Here is a 17,569-nt window from a genome sequence, read left to right as displayed (position 1 = left end):
AAGGCCACACCTACTCCAACAAGGCCACACCTACTCCAACAAGGCCAAACATCCTAGTAGTGCCACTCCCTATGGGCCAAGCATCCAAACATGACTTTATAGGGACCAGTCCTATTCAAACCACCACAAGTGTTGTGCGAAATTATTTGTAGATATAATTTGAAATGTTGTAAAAGGTAATGTTATTTACTTTTTCCCCTTCTTTTTTCTGCTGGTAACTGAACCCAGGACCTTCCACATGCTAGGCAAGCTATGACTCTAAGTTGTATCCTCGGCTCTCTCTTTTAAAAAGAATTAGATTTATTCTATTTTATGTGTACGTTTTACCTGCATGGTTCTGTACCAGGACATACCTGGTGCCTCAGAGGCCAGAAGAGGGTGTCAGCTCTCCTAGAACTGAAGTTACAGACCACTGTGAACCATAGTTATGGGTGCTGGGAACCAAACCTGGGTCCTCTGTAAGAGCAACAGTGCTCTTAACCATTGAGCCATCTCTCTGTTATGTCTTTGGTAAAAATTAAATGTGTGTGTGCATGTGTATATGTGTGTGTATGTGTGTATGCATGTGTATGTGTGTGTGTATGTATGTATGCATGTGTATGTGTGCATGTGTGTGTGCATGTATATTTATGTGTGTATGTGTGTGTGTATGTGTATATATGTGTATATGTATGTGAATATGTGTGTATATGTGTGTGCATGTGTATATGTGTGTGCATGTATATGTGTATTTATGTGTGTGTGCGTGTATCTGTATATATGTGTGTCTATGTATGTGTATGAATATGTGTGCATGTGTGTGTGTGTGCACACATATGCAGATGTATATGCCCATGAAGAAGCCAGAGGTGAATATTGGTGACTTCCTCAGTTGGTCTTCATCTTGTGTTTTGAGACAGGATCTCTCAGTAATGCTGGAGCTGACCAATTGTCTATAGAAGTTCAGCACCTCCCTGCTGTGCTTGGCTTCCTTTTCCTTTCCCCCTTTAGCAGAAGAAACGCACATTTATAAAACACAAGTGAGAAAGAACTCTCCAGAGTGGGAGGCCCTCTCAGGGAAGAGTGGCTATGCCTGGCTGTGGCTTCTGTTTTTATTTGTTTTATACACAAATTAGTTGTTTATTAATTAAATTAATTAAAAAAATATTGTTCCAGCTAAGCTATCCTCCTAGCCCCCATTTTTTGTTTTGTGGTGTTTTTGTTTGTTTGTTTTATATGAGTGTTCTATCTTCAGACACACCAGAAGAGGAACTCAGATTCCATTACAGATGGTTGTGAGCCACCATATATAGGTTGCTGGGAATTGAACTCAGGACCTCTGGAAGAGCAGTCAGTGCTCTTAACCACTGAGCCACCTTCGTTTGTTTTTAAGTTAAGGCATTGTTACATAGCCTTGCTTGTCCTGGAACTTGCTATGGAGGCCAGGCTAACTTCAGACCTGCATCATCCTTCTGCTCTTGACTCCTGGGTACTGGAATTACAGTTCTGAGCCACCACATATGGCTAGTCTTCTTTTGGAACTTTTCTTTTTTGAGTCAAGCTTTTACCCAGGCTGGCCTTGAACTTATACTGTACCCCAAGCAAGCCTTGAGGTTTCCACCCCACTGCCTCTGCTCATGTTAAAAGTCTTCTCCACTAGGCCTGACTCCAAAGAAAATGTTGTGTTGCTTTCTCCAGGCTCCTGAGGGCTTAGCTGATCATTTTAATTTATACTCAGGGCTTGCTGCTTGCCAGGACACCTGGATGACTCAAGGCCTCCACTGGCACCAGGGAAGGAGAAGGCTGTTATTCAGTTCCCTTACACTCCTGCACTGTAGGCTTTGGGTCTGCTCCAGGCCAGTCAGTGGGGGTGTGGGGTAGTTTATCCCAGTTTTGTCTCCAGCCAAGCAAAACCACCAGAAGTGAGCTTGGCTTCTTCATCATGTTATTTCTTTCCAGTTGGCAAAAGCCTCCAGGGCACCTGTAGCCTTAGGAACCTGCATCACATCTTTGGAATTCTCTCTCTCTCTCTCTCTCTCTCTCTCTCTCTCTCTCTCTCTCTCTTTCTCTCGCCCTCTCTCTTCCTTACTCCTTCCCTCCCCCTCACTCTCACCCCACCCCCAAAACTCTGGCTAGCCTCAAATTTGATATGTTGCCGAGAATAACTTTAAACATCTGAATCTCCTGCTTCTGGCTCCCAGGCCCTGAAATTATAAAGTTGTGTCTCCATGCCCAGTTTCCTATAGTGCTGGGGACGGAACCAAAGCTTCCTGCACACCGAGCAAACCCTCTACCACTGTACCACTGTGTTATAACCTCAGCCATCCCTTTTCCCTTCCCTCATTGCCTTCTCTCAAGACTTCTCTTTGGCAGGATTTTTGGTTTGTAGCCCAGCCTTGTAATGGACCTGCCTTAGCCTCTCAAGCACTGGGATTAGGGTCATGTACCACCATCACGTGTGGCTTGGAATTAAAAAAGAAAACGAACTCTAACACTGTTACTCTCATGAAGCACAGTTATTTGGAAGCAGCTGGCAAGAAGTAGCTGTATACTCCAGGGACCTGCTGCTTCTCTTCCCAGGAGTTAAAGTCAGCCCGTATGGATGTAAACCTGGAAGTTACTATTTCATTGGTGATCACGTGAGAGGGAGATTGTAAACACATTATCTATGAAAACAAGAAGACAACAACAACAACAACCCTTCCTATCAACTGTTACAAATGAACACCTTAGGATTTATTTTTGAATTTTATTTTTCATTTATTTTATGTGTATGGGTATTTTGTCTACATGGATGCCTGCGTACCACATGTGTGCAGAAGAGGCCAGAAGAGGCCAGGGGATCCCCTGGGACAGGGGCTGAAGAGAAGCCTCACAGGATGATAGCACTGGCTGCTCTTTCAGAGGGTTCAGTTCCCAGCACTGAAATGGCAGCTGACAACCACTTGTAACTCCAGTCCTGGTGGACCCTTTTGGTTTCAGACCCCAGGACAAGGGGCTGAAGTGCATATTTCACACATATCAAAGCAGACCTGGCCTCCAGGTTCTCCCAGCATCCCTCAGTCCCTACTTGGCATACCCTGCCCCCAACCCAGGGGCTGGGTTGCCCTTCCCCCAGAGGCTCCTCACTATATAATCCAGACATCCCCATCTCCCTTCTCTCTCCTTCTCTCTCTGTCTGTGCACCCTTTTCTCTTTTTCTCTTCCCCCTCTTTCACCTCAGGTGACTTCCCTAGCCTCGGTCCCTGGGGCCAGTGAATTCACTTGAGAAGAGCTTCCCAATAAACCTGCATTTAATTTATCTAATTTGGTTTGATTGGCTCATTTCACTGGCCCAGAAATAATTTGTCAGATCCAACACTTTCTTCTGACTTCAGTGGGATCGTGCATGTTTATGGTGCACAGAAACTCAAGTAAGCATACACACATATACACAAAGATGAAAAAAATAATAAAAATTTAAAATGAATAAAAGCCAGGAACAGTGGCACATGCCTTTAATCTCAACACTCAGGAGACAGAGGCAGGTGGATCTCAGAGTCTGAGACCAGTCAGGTCTACAAAGTGAGTTCCAGGATGTTTTAGGTCTCAAACATGGGACAAAAGGCTGAGGTGCTATTTAACATATCAAAGCAGACCTGGCCCCCAGCTTCTCCCAGCATCCCCTAGTCTCTGTTACATACTCTGTTACAGGGTATGGCTGGCACACCCCACCCTATGCCCTGAATTCTCTACTCCAGGAGCTGGGCTGCCCTGCCTTAGAGGCTCTTCTTGTATAATCCAGCCATTTTGATTACCCACCCTCCCTTTTTTAAACTTTTTACCCTCTTGGATGCTGGACTTGGTTCCCCTCTCTTCCCTCTCCCTTCACCTCTCTCCTCTCCTCACGTGTCTCAGAGTCATGTCCACTCTGGACTCCCCAGATGTCTGCCTCTGGTTATGCTCTCCTTTTTATCTACAATAAACCCTCTCCTCCAACATACCTAGAAGCAGTCATGCATGGCCTTTCCTTTTTTACTTCTGGTTTTCATTCACAGGACAGCCAGGGGCTGTTACACAGAGAAACTTGGTCTCAAAAAAAAAATCAAGCTGGGCGATGGTGGCACACACCTTTAATCCCAGCACTTGGGAGGCAGAGGCAGGTGGATTTCTGAGTTTGAGAGTTCGAGGCTAGCCTGGTCTACAGAGTGAGTTCCAGGACAGCCAGGGCTACACAGAGAAACCCTGTCTCAGAAAAACAAACAAAAAAAATCAATACATACATACATACACACATATACAAACAATAACAAAATCCCACCAGTGTAGTAGTATATACCTATAAACTTGGCACGTAGGAGGGGAAGGCAGAAGGATCAGGAATTAAAGCCAGCCTGGGCTACATGGGAGCATGTCTTGAAGATAAAAAGAACCGGACAGCAACAAGTTGTACATTTTTCTTTTTTATCATTGTTTTAACATTTTATTTCACTTTTAATTATTTGTCTGTGTATGGGTGTATGAGTGCAGGTGCCGGCTAAGGATCCAGATCCTCTGAAGCTGGGATTACCAGATGGTTATGAGCTGTCAAATGTGGATGCTGGGAATTGAACTCAAATAGCCCAAGCCCCATAGTCCTGTTGTCTGTGGCACATGTGGCCTCTCTCTTAGATCAGGTCCATGTGGTCCCTGAAGTTCACCTCTGTAGATGTAGCTGGCATCTTCAGCACCCTGGGGTCTCCATTGCATCTTAGGCCTCACCTTTCACTCCATGTATGGTGCACTCAGAAGTTCCATGAGGCGAAACCAGGTCCTGATGCCTATTGCCTGGACTCGGTCGCTTTCTGAATTCTCTTGATAAGTCTCTAGGATCTCTTAACTCATCCCTGCAATCCCCAGTGTTGAGATTAAATTTGGGCACTACCATACCCAAAGTACTTCCTTACTGTTTTGCATTATGCATTTCTGCAGAACAAGAACCATGTAGATAACATCGTGTTCTGCTGTCAGCTCAGTGTGTAGCCTGGCCCTTGGACCTCAGAGTACCTGCCTAGCTGAACTTGGGAAACACTTCTTAAAGTGGCCCTACTTGGGCAGGATGCCCTGGAGGCTCTCTTTGTTTAAGTTCTCTTTTCAAATGACTCTTCACTGTTATATTCTGGAGCTGTCTATGGGTGGGGTCCTGCCCTCAAGGCACCTTCTCAACTATTGGTCCAATGCAAATTGGAGGCTTCTCCTTAATTGTGCTAATTTCTTTAATAACTAGAGCACTCGTCTTGTCTACCCTGTCTACAGCTTTAGCATCCACCTTTCCTAATGAACTTAACATTTTCACATCTTCCTGCTCTTCTCTGATTCCTCACTATAAACTTTACTAAACACAGACAGCAATAACCATATCACAGCCTGAATGTTATGTTAGCTTGAAATTTCCTCTGCCAAATCATTACTCTGTGTGTATGTGTGTGTATGTGTGTGTGTGCTTGCACGCACGTGTGCATGATGTATGTGTATGCTGTGTATGATGTGTGTGTAGATGCCTTCCTGTGCATGTGTGAAGGGCAGAGAAGAGTGTCAGGTAGCCTTCTCTACCTCTTGCAACCTTATTCTTTTGAGGTAGGGTCTCTCCAGCAATGGGGGAAGCTCATCAATTTTAGCTAGGCTGGCAGTCAGTGAGCCAAGGATCCTCCTCTCTCCCTGCTAAGAGCTGGGGTTTTAGGCATGTATGAGATTATCCCCAGCTTGATAGGTAAGTGCTGGAATCCGAACCCCAGGCCTCACACTTGAGCCGCAAGCACTCTCAGAACCTCTGAACAATGTCTCCATCTCCATAGTCTAATACATTTTTCTTTCTTTTTCATGTATGTATGTATGTATGTATGTATGTATGTATGTATGTATACATGTATTTATAGACAAGATTTCTCTGTGTAGATCTGACTGTCCAAGAACTGGTTCTGTAGACCAGGCTGGGCTCAAATTTACAGAGATCCATCTGCTTCTGCCTCCCAAGTGCTGGGATTAAAGGCATGCACCATCACTGCCCAAGCAGTCCACTCCTTTTGAAATTAACCTCATTGAAGTTTTTAGGAGACAGAACACAACCAGAGTCTTTGCCAGAATGTAACATAAATGGCCTCTAGACTAGTTCTGGGTAGAATTCTTGTTACTCTCTGAAACCTCTTGAGTGTTACCAATTCTGTATTGGTTACTTTTCTTTCTTTATTTTTCTTTCCTCCTCCTCTTCCTCCTCTGACTCCTCCTTTTCCTCCTCTTTTGATTTGTTTTTTTGAGACAGAGTTTCTCTGTATAGCCCTGACTGTCCTAGAACTTGCTGTATAGACCAGGCTGGACATCTGCCTGCCTCTGCCTCCATCTTCCGGGATTAATTAATTCTCTGCTATGATTCAAGGTGTACACCATCACCACCCACTATTGTTATTTTTCTTATTGCTATGACAAGATATCTAATAAGAACAACTTAGAGAAAGAATGTATTGGGGCTCATGTTTTGAGAGATTGCAGTCCATTGTAGGGAAAGCCTGGTGTTTAGGATGGTGAAACATATGGCTGGGACTTGTTACATAGCAGGTAGCTGGGCTAGGAAGTAGCAAGATTACAGATTACATTGTCATGGTTTGAATATGCTTGGCCTGGGGAGTGGCGCTATTAGAAGATGTGGCCTTGTTGGTGTAGGTGTGTCAGTGTGGGCATGGGCTTAAGACCTTCATCCTAGCTGCCTGGAAATCAATCTTCCACTAGCAGCCTTCAGATGAAGATGTAGAACTCTGAGTTCCTCTTGTACCATGCCTGCCTAGATGCTGCTGTGTTCCTACCTTGATGATAATGGACTGAACCTCTGAACCTGTAAGCCAGCCCTTATTAAATGTTGCCTTTTATAAGACTTGCCTTGGTCTTGGTGTCTGGTCACAGCAGTAAAACCCTAACCAAGACACTATGCAAACCACAAATAGTAAATAAAGAAAACAAAACTGGCCGGGCAGTAGTGGTGCACGCCTTTAACCCCAGCGCTTGGGAGGCAGAGGCAGGCGGATTTCTGAGTTCAAGGCCAGCCTGGTCTACAGAGTGAGTTCCAGAACAACCACGGCTGCACAGATAAACCCTGTCTCGAAAAACCAAAAAAAAAAAAAAAAAGAAAAGGAAAGAAAAGAAAAACTGGCAGCCACCCCACCACCACCATAGGCCCATAGGCTCATATGTTTAACCACTCTTTCCTCAATTGGCGGAACTGTTTGGGAAGGATTAGAATGTGTGGTCCTGTTGGAAGCAGTTGGGAATAAAGCTTAGACATTTCAAAAGATTGATGCCATTCCCACTGTGCCTCCCTCTCTCTCCCTCCTGCTTGTGGATGGAGATGTGAGCTCTCGGCTGTTGCTTCAACTGCCTGTCACCATTCCTTTGCTCTGCCACTGTAGATAGAATCAAACCTGCTGGAACTGTAAGCCCAATTAACACTTTGTTTCCTAAGATGCCTTGGTCATGTTGTCTAAACACAGCAATAGAAAAGTAACTAAGATACTCGACAACTTTACCCATGCCCCATGTCTCCTCCTTTTGCCCCACTCTTGTCTCTGGTCCATTTGAACTACTGCAGCACATTCCCAAGTGTCTGGCCACTCCCAGGTGGGTCCATCCCGGGCAGCTTTCCTCACTGGCCACCAGCCATCATTAGCTCAGTGCACAGCTCTGAGTTGACCACTTAAAAACCTACCTATGGGCCAGACTAGGTTTTTATTTGTTTCCTTTCTTGTTTTGTTTCTTGAGACAAAGTCTCTCTATATATAGCCTTGGCTGTCCTGGAACTCACTATGAAGATGAAGCTGACTTTGAACTCACAGACATCCTCCTGTCTTTGCCTGGGAGGGTATGTGTTTTGACCTGGTTGGACCCAGAATCCCCAGACAGAGACATTCCAGACCTTTCCCACTCAGGTGATGGCTCTTCTCCATCACTTTCTCTCACTATGCACTTTGCTCATCCTCTCCTAGTTCAGGGAGTACTGTGTGGCTTCTCGGCACATCCCCTGGGTCTGGCCTCCCTGTCTCAGCAGCAGCTGGCCTTTCTGTTCTCTCCATGAGTTAGTCAGTTTTCTGTTTCTCTGATAGAATACCTGAGAGAATCAAGTTATAGGAAAGAAAGGTTTATTTGGGCTCATGGTTGCACAGACTTTGGTCTGAGGTTGTGTGGCTCTGTGGCTTTGGGTCTGTTGTGACATGGGGAGTTATGGGAAAACAAAGATGTTCATCTGGAAACAGGGTAGAAGCAGGTCTGGGAAGCAATAAGACAGAAATGGTACACCCATCTCCTCCGTGGTACTGAGTCCTGTTAAAATCTGTTAAAATTGGGCTGCTGAGATGTCTCCCTGGGATAAGGTGCTTGTTGCCAAGTCTGACAAACATACGTTCAACCCCTGGAAACTACATGATAGAATTGGCTCTTGCAAGTACTCCTCTGATCTCTCACTCACCGTGACATGAAGACCCAGATTTAAACCCCTGCACCCACATGGCAGCTCACAGCCATCTGTAACTCCAGTTTCCTGGAATCCTCTATTTCTCTAAGGGTACTGCATACAGGTGGTCCATGAATATACATTCAGGCAAAAACCCTCATACAAATAAGTCAAAACCTCCAAAAAATTCTTTTAAACTACTACTGCAAATAATAATAGTGAAGGAAATCCAAGGGAAGAAAGCAAACAAGGAAAGAAGGTCAACACCACATCAGGCAGGTGTGGGGCACACATCTGTCATCCCAGGACAGGATGAGGTAGGAGAATGTTAAGTTCCAAGATCACCCAGAAAACAAACAAAACTTGCTGGGTAGCTAAGTGCTTGCCTGACATGTAAGAGGCCCAATTCAATAGAGAAATTAACACAGAAATATGGAAAACTTTGAAGCCCCCTGAGGTGGGTTCAGGGCCTCTTCCTTCCTTTCCCACCTTGACAGTTCTTTGACAGCAGCTGCCTCCAGGGGCCACCTGGCTCCAGGCTCTGTGCCTGCCCCTCTCTCCCCTGCACTTAGCTCCAAGAGTCACAGAAGCATGGGTTCCTAAAGGTCATTTGATCCATTTCTTCTTCCTCTACAGGAAAGGGCTGTTACACTTCTGGCCCCAGGGCCAGGGTAGAGCCTGGGCCTTGAATCCCCACTCCAGCCAGGAACCAGAGACCTTTCCATTAGAACTCATAACACTCCTGTTTTGGAGATTCTTCTTCAAGGCAGCTCAGAGGCCATATTGTTATCTTTGCCTATTCTTTTATCAGTTACCATTGGCACCCCACACTCCACTCCCATTCTCCCCTCTATACTCCCCACTTTGAGATAGGGTCTCATGTATACCAGGCTGTCCTTATATTCTCTGTGTAGCTGAGGATGGCCCTTTGGACCCTCCAGTCTTTGTTTCCCACGTGCTAGGATTACACACAGGCTGGTATCACCACACCTAATCTATTGGATAGACAAGCTCTCTACTACATTCCTCAGCCCTGTTGTTAACCTCTTAGTATGTCTAACTTATAACTTACAAGTATCCTAGCTATATATGGACAGGAGAACAACAAGTATATGTGGCTGTTAGTACTATTTCAAGTACTATCTGTGGTTTCAGGAACCTGCTGAGGAAGCCAAATATGTTCATGACTAAAATCCCCAAATCTGAGAGGTTGAAACAGGGTTATAAAAGAACTCTTTACAAGACAAAAGCATGATGGTTTGTTGAGTAACAGTGGCTGCTGCTAATCTGACTACCTGAGTTTAATCCCAGGAACTCCCATAGTGGAAGAAGGGAACCAACTCCTGTGAGCATTTACTCGTAGACAGTATACACAACATAAATAAATGTGAATTTTTTAAAAAGGTGGGTGGTGCCCAAGGGACATTCTGGCTTCTATACATACATGAACATGCACACGTGCACACACATACACAAAATCAGTGAGAAAACAATAAAGGGAGCTCCTGGGGGCAGGAGTTAGAACATAGTCCCCATAGATAAGGGGAGGTAGTTAATAGAAATTTGAATCCATTACTTCTTTTTCTTTCATTATGGTGCTGGGAAATCTAACCCAGGCCTTATGCCCTTGAGGCAAGCTCTCTACCATAGGTGAAAGATCCACGTCCTAGCTAGACCTTTTCTGAAGCTGGAGGAACAACCTGGAAAGCCAGAGCAGGTTTGCTTCGAAGCCTTGTGGTAGATATGCTGGGGTGGTAAATTTCTCGTATGATTATAGGTGTGCAGCAGGAGACGTGCAACTTTCGTAATTTTAAAGAACAGAGTTGTGTGCTTAATCCGTCTGAGACTGCTCATGGCCAAGCCAACAATTTAGTAAGTAGACACACAGCAAAGAACAGGTCAGCATTTGGCTGTGAAGACTTTCCAGTTCCCAGCAAGTCAGTTGTGGGTCACTGAGTCGACAGCGCCCCCTGCAGGAAAACACTTAGCAAGTTTATTGTAAACTACAATTTCTGTAGCAGCAAACACTGGATATCCACATCCCCTGCCTCTCCGGTTTTGCTTTTGACTGTATTGTGTGTTCTATCCTTGCGTCCCATAACGCACAGTTCTCTAGAAGGCAATATCTGAGTTCACAGAGCCCATGATTCCCCAGGCCAGAGTTGTGCTTTCCATAGCTGGGCAGACATGGTTAGCACCAGAACCCTGCCTTATCATGTTCCACAGGAGTCTCAGCCAGTGAAGAGTCCTGACTGGATTACATGCAAGTAACAACAGGATAGGTCTCAGATGTGATGACGATGCAGTCAGAGATGGGAAAAAGCTGCCTCAACCTGACCGTGAGAGGCTGTGTGGGGACCTGGCAGCCAGGGTGTTAGGTTAACTGGATACCTCATGTAACTGCTGTGGTTATCTAGCAAGGCAGCTATGATCCCCACAATGTACCTGAAGAGCAAAGACCAGTTCAGTGGCTGGTCCGGTGACTCAGTGGGTCAGGAAGAGCCACAGTGGTTGCCTAGGTCTGCCTGGCTTTTGTTTTGCTTCCTGATGGATTTTTGTGGTATGCCCATACAGGCTAAGCTGTCCAGGCCTTTCGAAGCAGAGTGGATATCGAATCTGCTCAGTCTTTTTCTTACTTGGAGGCTGTCCATCACCAAATCCTAGCTTTGTTTCTGGGAAATGGATAAACATGTGTTACATTTGGTTGTCATAGCTCTGTCTGTTTCTCTGTGTAGTTTTGGCTGTCCTGGAACTCTCTACAGACTAAGCTGCCTTCCAACTCAGAGATCCACCTGCCTCTGCCTCCTGAGTGCTGGGATTAAAGGTGTGCACCACCACTAGGTATGAAGATGCTTTTATGCAGTTTATGTTATATTCTGTTATTCAAGAATGGATCCATGGCTAGAGATGGCTCAGAATTAAGAGCACTGGCTTCTCTTCCAGAGGACCCACATTTTTCCTAGCATCTTCAAGGAGGCTTGCAATTGTTTGTAACTCCAGTCCCAGGGGAATAGACGCTCTTTTGGCCTCTGTGGGCACCATGCATGCACACAGTACATAGACATACATACAGACAAAAGCACCACATGCAAAAAAAATAATCCTGACGGAAAACAAAATGAAGTTTAAAAGTTTTGAATGATGCTGAGGCTTCTCACTGTGGCTCAGGCTAGTCTTAAATTCAAACATTCCTACTAACCTGTCTTAGCCTCTCAAGAAGCTGGAACTACAGGCACTGCCCTGACAGCTCCAGACCTAAGTTTGTCAAATGGTACTGTCAAGTACTTATCCTTTCTCTGATTTCCTCTTAAAAATGTCTAGTGGTTCCTACTTGTCACAAGAAAGAATCCACTACACCACCAAAACAGTATGTATTACAAGTAAATGATGCTTTTTGTTAGAAAAAAAAATTTTTTTGAAGTATTAGGGGACAGAACCCAGGGTCTCATGCATGACTAGTAGACAAGTATTTGACCACTTAGCCAATTCTTGTACTTTGTTTTGTTTTTTGTTTGTTGTTTTTTGCAGACAAAGTTTCTCTGTGTAGCCCTGGCTGTTATAGAACTCACTTTGTAGACCAGGCTAGCCTTGAACTCACAGATCCTCCTACCTCTGCCTCTGGAGTGCTGGGATTAAAGGTATGTACCAACACGCTGGCTCAAGTCCTTTTTTAAAATTTCTCTTTTCCTTTAAACATTTTTATTGTTGGGACTGGAGAGATGGCTCAGCAGTTAAGAGCACTGACTGCTCTTCCAGAAGTCCTGAGTTCAGTTCCCAGCACAACCATCTGTAATGGGTTCTGATGCCCTCTTCTGGTGTGTCTGAAGACAGCGACAGTGTACTCACATACATAAAATAAATCCTTAAAAAAAAATTTTTTTTAATTATTTTGTTGTTTTCCAAGACAGGGTTTCTTTGTGTAGTCTTGGCTGTCCCAGTACTTACTCTGTAGACCAGCTGGACTCAACTTGCTGAGATCCGACTACCTCTGCCTTCCAGGTATGTGCCAAAGCCCAGTAAATTATGCTAAATGTTTATATGTATGAGCATCTGGTCTGTTGGCATATATGTATGTGTGTCTGGTGGTCAAAGAGTACAGAAGAGGATCTCAGACCTGGAACTGAAGTTATAGATGGTTACGAACCATCATGCTGGTGCTGGGACTCAAAACAACCAAGTCCTCTTATAAAGCAACAAGTGCTCTTTACCACCACTGAGCCATCCTTCCCTCCCTCCCTCCCTCCCTCCCTCCCTCCCTCCCTCCCTCCCTCCATTTATCTACCTACCTACTTATTTATTTTCATTTTGGTGGTTTTTTGAGACAGGATCTCACTATGTAGCCCTGACTAGTCTGGAACTATGTAGCCAGGCTGGCCTTGAATTAGCAGATATCTACCTGCCTCTGCATCTGAAGTGCTGGGATTAAAGTCGTGTACACTAAGCCTAGCTTACTTTTTTGGGGGTGGGAGGACAGGGTCTTTCTACATACCTCTGAATGTCCTGGAACTCATTATACATACCAGTCAGAACTCAGAGATCCACCTGTGTCCGCCTCCTGAGCGCTGAGCTTACTTTTAACTGTGTATATTGGCGTGTGTCTGCACATGGATATGTGCAGCACAGTGCATTGACTGTGGAGGCAGAGAGGGTGCTGGAGTTACAGAGGGTTGTAACCTGCCTGATGTGAGTGCAGAACCCCGACCTGGGTGCTCAGGAAGAACAGAACACGTTCTTAACCACAGAGCCATCCCCAGCATTAGTTTTTGAATTTTTACATGATAAGATAAATGTTATCTCAGTAAGGGGCTGGAGAGGTGCTTTAGTGGTTTGACACAGTTCTTGCAGGTTTGTTTGGCAACACCCACATGAGTGGGTCATAATCATCAGTAGGCCCAATTCCTGGGGATCCCATGCCCTCTTCTGATCTCAAGTACCAGTCATAAAGATGGTATATATATATGTATGCAAGAAAAGCATTCTCACACATAAAAGGAATCTAAGATTGTTTTAATTAGCTCAATAAGTAAAGTTATAGGCTTATTAATTTTTGAAATAAAATATTAAATTTGTGATAATTGTTCACAGGTAAATACTAATAGTGATAGCATGAAAAGATGAGATTTTTAAATAGAGCAATTTCACGATATACAGGTAAGCTGAGACACGTAGTTTGCAATATACACACTTCTGAGCGAACCGAACTGTGATTCTGAAATTTTCTGCATTTAGCTTATAAGATGTTTCTTCCCAAGAAACTGAACTTTTCTTTCGAACGCACTTGATCGAATAGGAGAATTGGGTTCGTAAAAGGGATTCATGGCAAACTTGATATATAAGTCGTAGACGTCAGTGAAGAAGTTCTTGATTCCATCTTCTTGCCTTACGTCGTGAAGCATGATGAACCGCATGTGCCCAGCGGTGACAAACGCCGAGACGAACCACTCATTGAATTTGTCCACAGTTTTTAAGTACATGTTGTTGGAGAGCCACATGTTCTCATCAACGAGGTCCAGAGCGGCATGAGCTATGAACTGGTTCAGATGACGATGCTCATCTTTGGATTCTGCTTTCCCGGCTGGCAAAAATTCCATTTCAAAAACTGGATTATCATGGTGGCCAACAATTACGAAGTAGAAGCTTCCAGACATTATCTTCGGTCTATGTACAGCTCCTGGAGTCAGACACCAACATACGAAACACCAAGTCAGCTCGTGAAATTCTTATTTTTGAGACAGGGCCTCACTCTAAAGGCCAGGTTAGCACTGAGATCCCAATGCTGTCTACCTTAGCCTCAGAACTGCTGGTATTACAGGCATTAGCCAGCACACCTAGCTATATTTATTACAATTTTACCCTTCCCCCACTGATTTAAAATGTTGTATCTATCATACATTAAATTTGGATATATATTTCCCATATCTTTGGGGGGTTTTTTTGTTCTATTTATGAAACAAGGGGAGCTGTTTATCATTTAGATAATTTCAGTTGGTTCAGAAAATGAATTTGACAAAAACCTACAATCCTTCCATTGATTAAAAACAAAAATACAGTGGGCAGTGGTGGCGCACGCCTTTAATCCCAGCACTTGGGAGGCAGAGGCAGGCGGATTTCTGAGTTCGAGGCCAGTCTGGTCTACAGACTGAGTTCCAGGACAGCCAGGGCTACACAGAGAGACCCTGTCTCAAAAAACCAAAAAAAAAAAAAACACCAAAGAGAGGGAATTTCCTTAATTTGAAAAAGTACATCACCATCAACAAATCCAAAATACTTTTACAGTTAATGTCAAAGACTACCAGGGCAGTCAGTGGTAGCTCACACCTAATCCCAGCACTGGGAGACCTGGGCAGGAACTCTCAGGGACTTGTGGCCACCACCTAGGCCAGCCTGGGCTATAGTCTGAGATGCTGTCTCTAAAAACAAAACCCCAAAAAGTTAAACAACAACATCCTACAAGCTAAAAAGTGTTTCTTCTTCTTCTTCTTTTTTTTTTTGTTTGTGTTTTTGAGACAGGGTTTCTCTGTGTAGCCCTAGCTGTCCTGGAACTCACTCTGTAGACCAGGCTGGCCTCGAAAAATGTTTTTCTTCTTAAAACCAGAAACAAGGAAAGATCACACCTTCATCTTTTGGATAAAATAAAGTGTTGGAATACAGGAGAGTATTCTCTTATAAAGAACTCTTATAAAGGAAACGTTTCACTGGGGTTCGCTTACAGGTTTAGAGGTTTAGCCCATTATCAGCCTGGTGGAAAAGAGTTGCTGAAGTTGCTTCTGCCATTTCTATTTAGTACTGTACTGGAGATGTCAGGCAGGGAAATAAAGTTAATGGAAAGAAAAAAAACCAAACAAACGAAACACTAGACGGGGGTGGTGGTGGCAGAGCACGCCTTTAGCCTCAGCACCGGGGAGGCAGAGGCAGGCAAATTTCTGTGAGTTCAAGGCCAGTCTGATCTACGGAGCTAGTTCTAGGACAGCCAGGGCTACACAGAGAAACCCTGTCTCGAACCCCCCCCCCCAAAAAAAAACAAAACAAAAAAGAAAAAGTATTCAGACTATAAAGTCCAAACTGTTTGAAGATGACATAATCTTATAACATAAAATGAACTATGAATCACTTATAGACAGACTCAGCAAGGTAATAGGAAACAATATGAATATAGAAACAGATGGGTTTCTATAGACTAGCAACTAGTCCCGGAGTGGTAAGAAAACAAAAACAATCCCCCCCACAAAAAAAAACAGGATAAGGGGCTATCATTTAAGAGACACGTCATAAAGTAAAAATTATAGTCTTAGGAATTTAAAAAAGGCTTTCAGTGGAGGTCTCTGTGGTTAAGAGCACTGGTTTCTTTTGCAGAGGACCTAGGTTTCTACTGAAAATCAATGAAGAGTGAAAGAATCTCACCCATTCTTGAAAATGTGTAAATAAATGATGGCTGCTGGTTCGGGGGACTTGTTTTTCCTCAGTGGTGTAGTCACCATCAAATTGTGTGTGCTCTATAAACCCCTACCCATAAATACTCACATAAATACCCTAAATTCACTAGGTACACATAGGCAGGCCCGCATTTGCACCTGCCCGCATGCACACAAAGTTAGTGGGTAAAGGAACTTGCCATGTATGGATAATGACCTGAGATCAATTCCAGAACTCACATAGTGGTGGAAGGAGAAGCCAGGCTTGGCGGCACATGTCTTTAATCCCAGAACTCAGTAGGCAGAGGCAAGAGGATCTGTGAATTCAAAGCTAACTTGGTCTACAAAGCAAGTTCCAGGACAGTCAGGGCTACAGAAAGAGACCTTGTATCAACCACAAGAAGAAAGAAGGAGGAGGAGGGGGAGGGAACCGACTTCACAAAGTTGCCCTCAGCTCTTACACACACACCATATAGCATGCAGGCACTCCCACTGATGTATCATATACATCCATAAGAATAATTTTTAAAAATGCATACATATAAAAATAGAAGGGAAAGGAGGTTCACTGGGTGTGGAATGAGTGGGTAATGAGGGCTGAAAAGCACGTTAGAACACATGGATTTAACTGCTAAAGGGTAATAACTAAAGAAAGTATGATGATGTCATCCATGCTTCAGGACTATTTAAGATGGCAATACTTCTTGTTTTTTGTTTTTTTGTTTTTTCGAGACAGGGTTTCTCTGTGTAGCCCTGGCTGTCCTGGAACTCACTCTGTAGACCAGGCTGGCCTCGAACTCAGAAATCCGCCTGTCTCTGCCTCCCAAGTGCTGGGATTAAAGGCGTGCGCCACCACTGCCCGGCAAGATGGCAATACTTCTACTGACCCACAGATTCATTTACTACACAATGACAAAGTCCATTAAATAAACCCGTGCATTTTGCCATTTGATTTTGTTATTTCTTATGAAGCCGATACTGGCCTGCAACTATCAGATAATGGCTTGAATTCCTTACCCTATCTCCCCCTTTCCAGTGCTGGGATTATTTACTCTGGTCCTCTTTATTAACTTTATTTCCGGTACTGGGGATCAAATCCAAAACCCCCGGGTGCTAGGCAAGGGCTCCACCACTGAACCACAAGTCCTAAGTAAAACCGAAAGTACACACTCATTAAAGTGATTAAACTGTATGTTTCCGGCCTCCCCATGGACGGCTCCCACTCTTCCCGGCTCTAGCTCTGGATTTTTTGTTTTGGGACAGGGTTTTGCTGTCGCAAAGAACTTGAGGCGACCCCCCTCCCCGGGCTCCTAAGTGCTGGGATCACAGGCGAGCGCCACCCTGTCCAGTGCGGGATTCTGACAACTATAAATACCTCACATAAGTCGACTTCCCTCTAGTTCAGGAGAAGACGTGTTCAAGGTAGAGAACAGGTCAACCGACCATTACCCAAACTCAACGTCCACCTCACCGGGTAGCTCCGCCCTACGAATGGCTGAGAGTGCGACTGAGCATGCGTACACGTTCCCGCCTCTCAGGGAAAGACTGGGCGGCCCGCCCCGGCTGCCGACTTGACTCAGAGTGACGGAAGACTGAGCGTGCTCAGTAACGCGCTAAACCTGTCGCCTCGCCCGGCTCTGGCCGCCATCTTGGAACAGGGCATCTCGGGGGACCGAGCATGCGCAATGCGTCGCTGGCCAAGGCTGCTGGAAGGGCTTTGGCCACC

General features: G+C 44.7%; 1 protein-coding gene across 1 annotated transcript; it reads right to left on the bottom strand.

The window, feature by feature from the left end:
• Positions 1-13,417: 13,417 nt before the first annotated feature.
• Positions 13,418-17,365, bottom strand: LOC114628006 (trafficking protein particle complex subunit 2-like). Its single transcript, XM_028775955.1, has 2 exons — positions 17,219-17,365; positions 13,418-14,102 (listed from the first exon to the last, which is right to left on the bottom strand). Exon 2 carries the CDS (start codon positions 14,077-14,079, stop codon positions 13,657-13,659), a length of 423 nt encoding a protein of 140 aa, XP_028631788.1. The 5' UTR covers positions 14,080-14,102; positions 17,219-17,365; the 3' UTR covers positions 13,418-13,656.
• Between the last annotated feature and the right edge of the window lie 204 nt (positions 17,366-17,569).

Source organism: Grammomys surdaster, unplaced genomic scaffold (genome assembly GCF_004785775.1).
Source record: "Grammomys surdaster isolate TR1022 unplaced genomic scaffold, NIH_TR_1.0 262, whole genome shotgun sequence".
NCBI classification, from domain to species: Eukaryota; Metazoa; Chordata; class Mammalia; order Rodentia; family Muridae; genus Grammomys; species Grammomys surdaster.
The sequence above is the reverse complement of the archived record's forward strand: the minus strand, read 5'-3'. Positions and strand labels throughout refer to the sequence as shown.

What these genes read in the sequence shown, in the direction of transcription:
- LOC114628006 (XM_028775955.1), bottom strand. Translation starts at nt 14,079, where the DNA reads ATGTCTGGAAGCTTCTACTTCGTAATTGTTGGCCACCATGATAATCCA.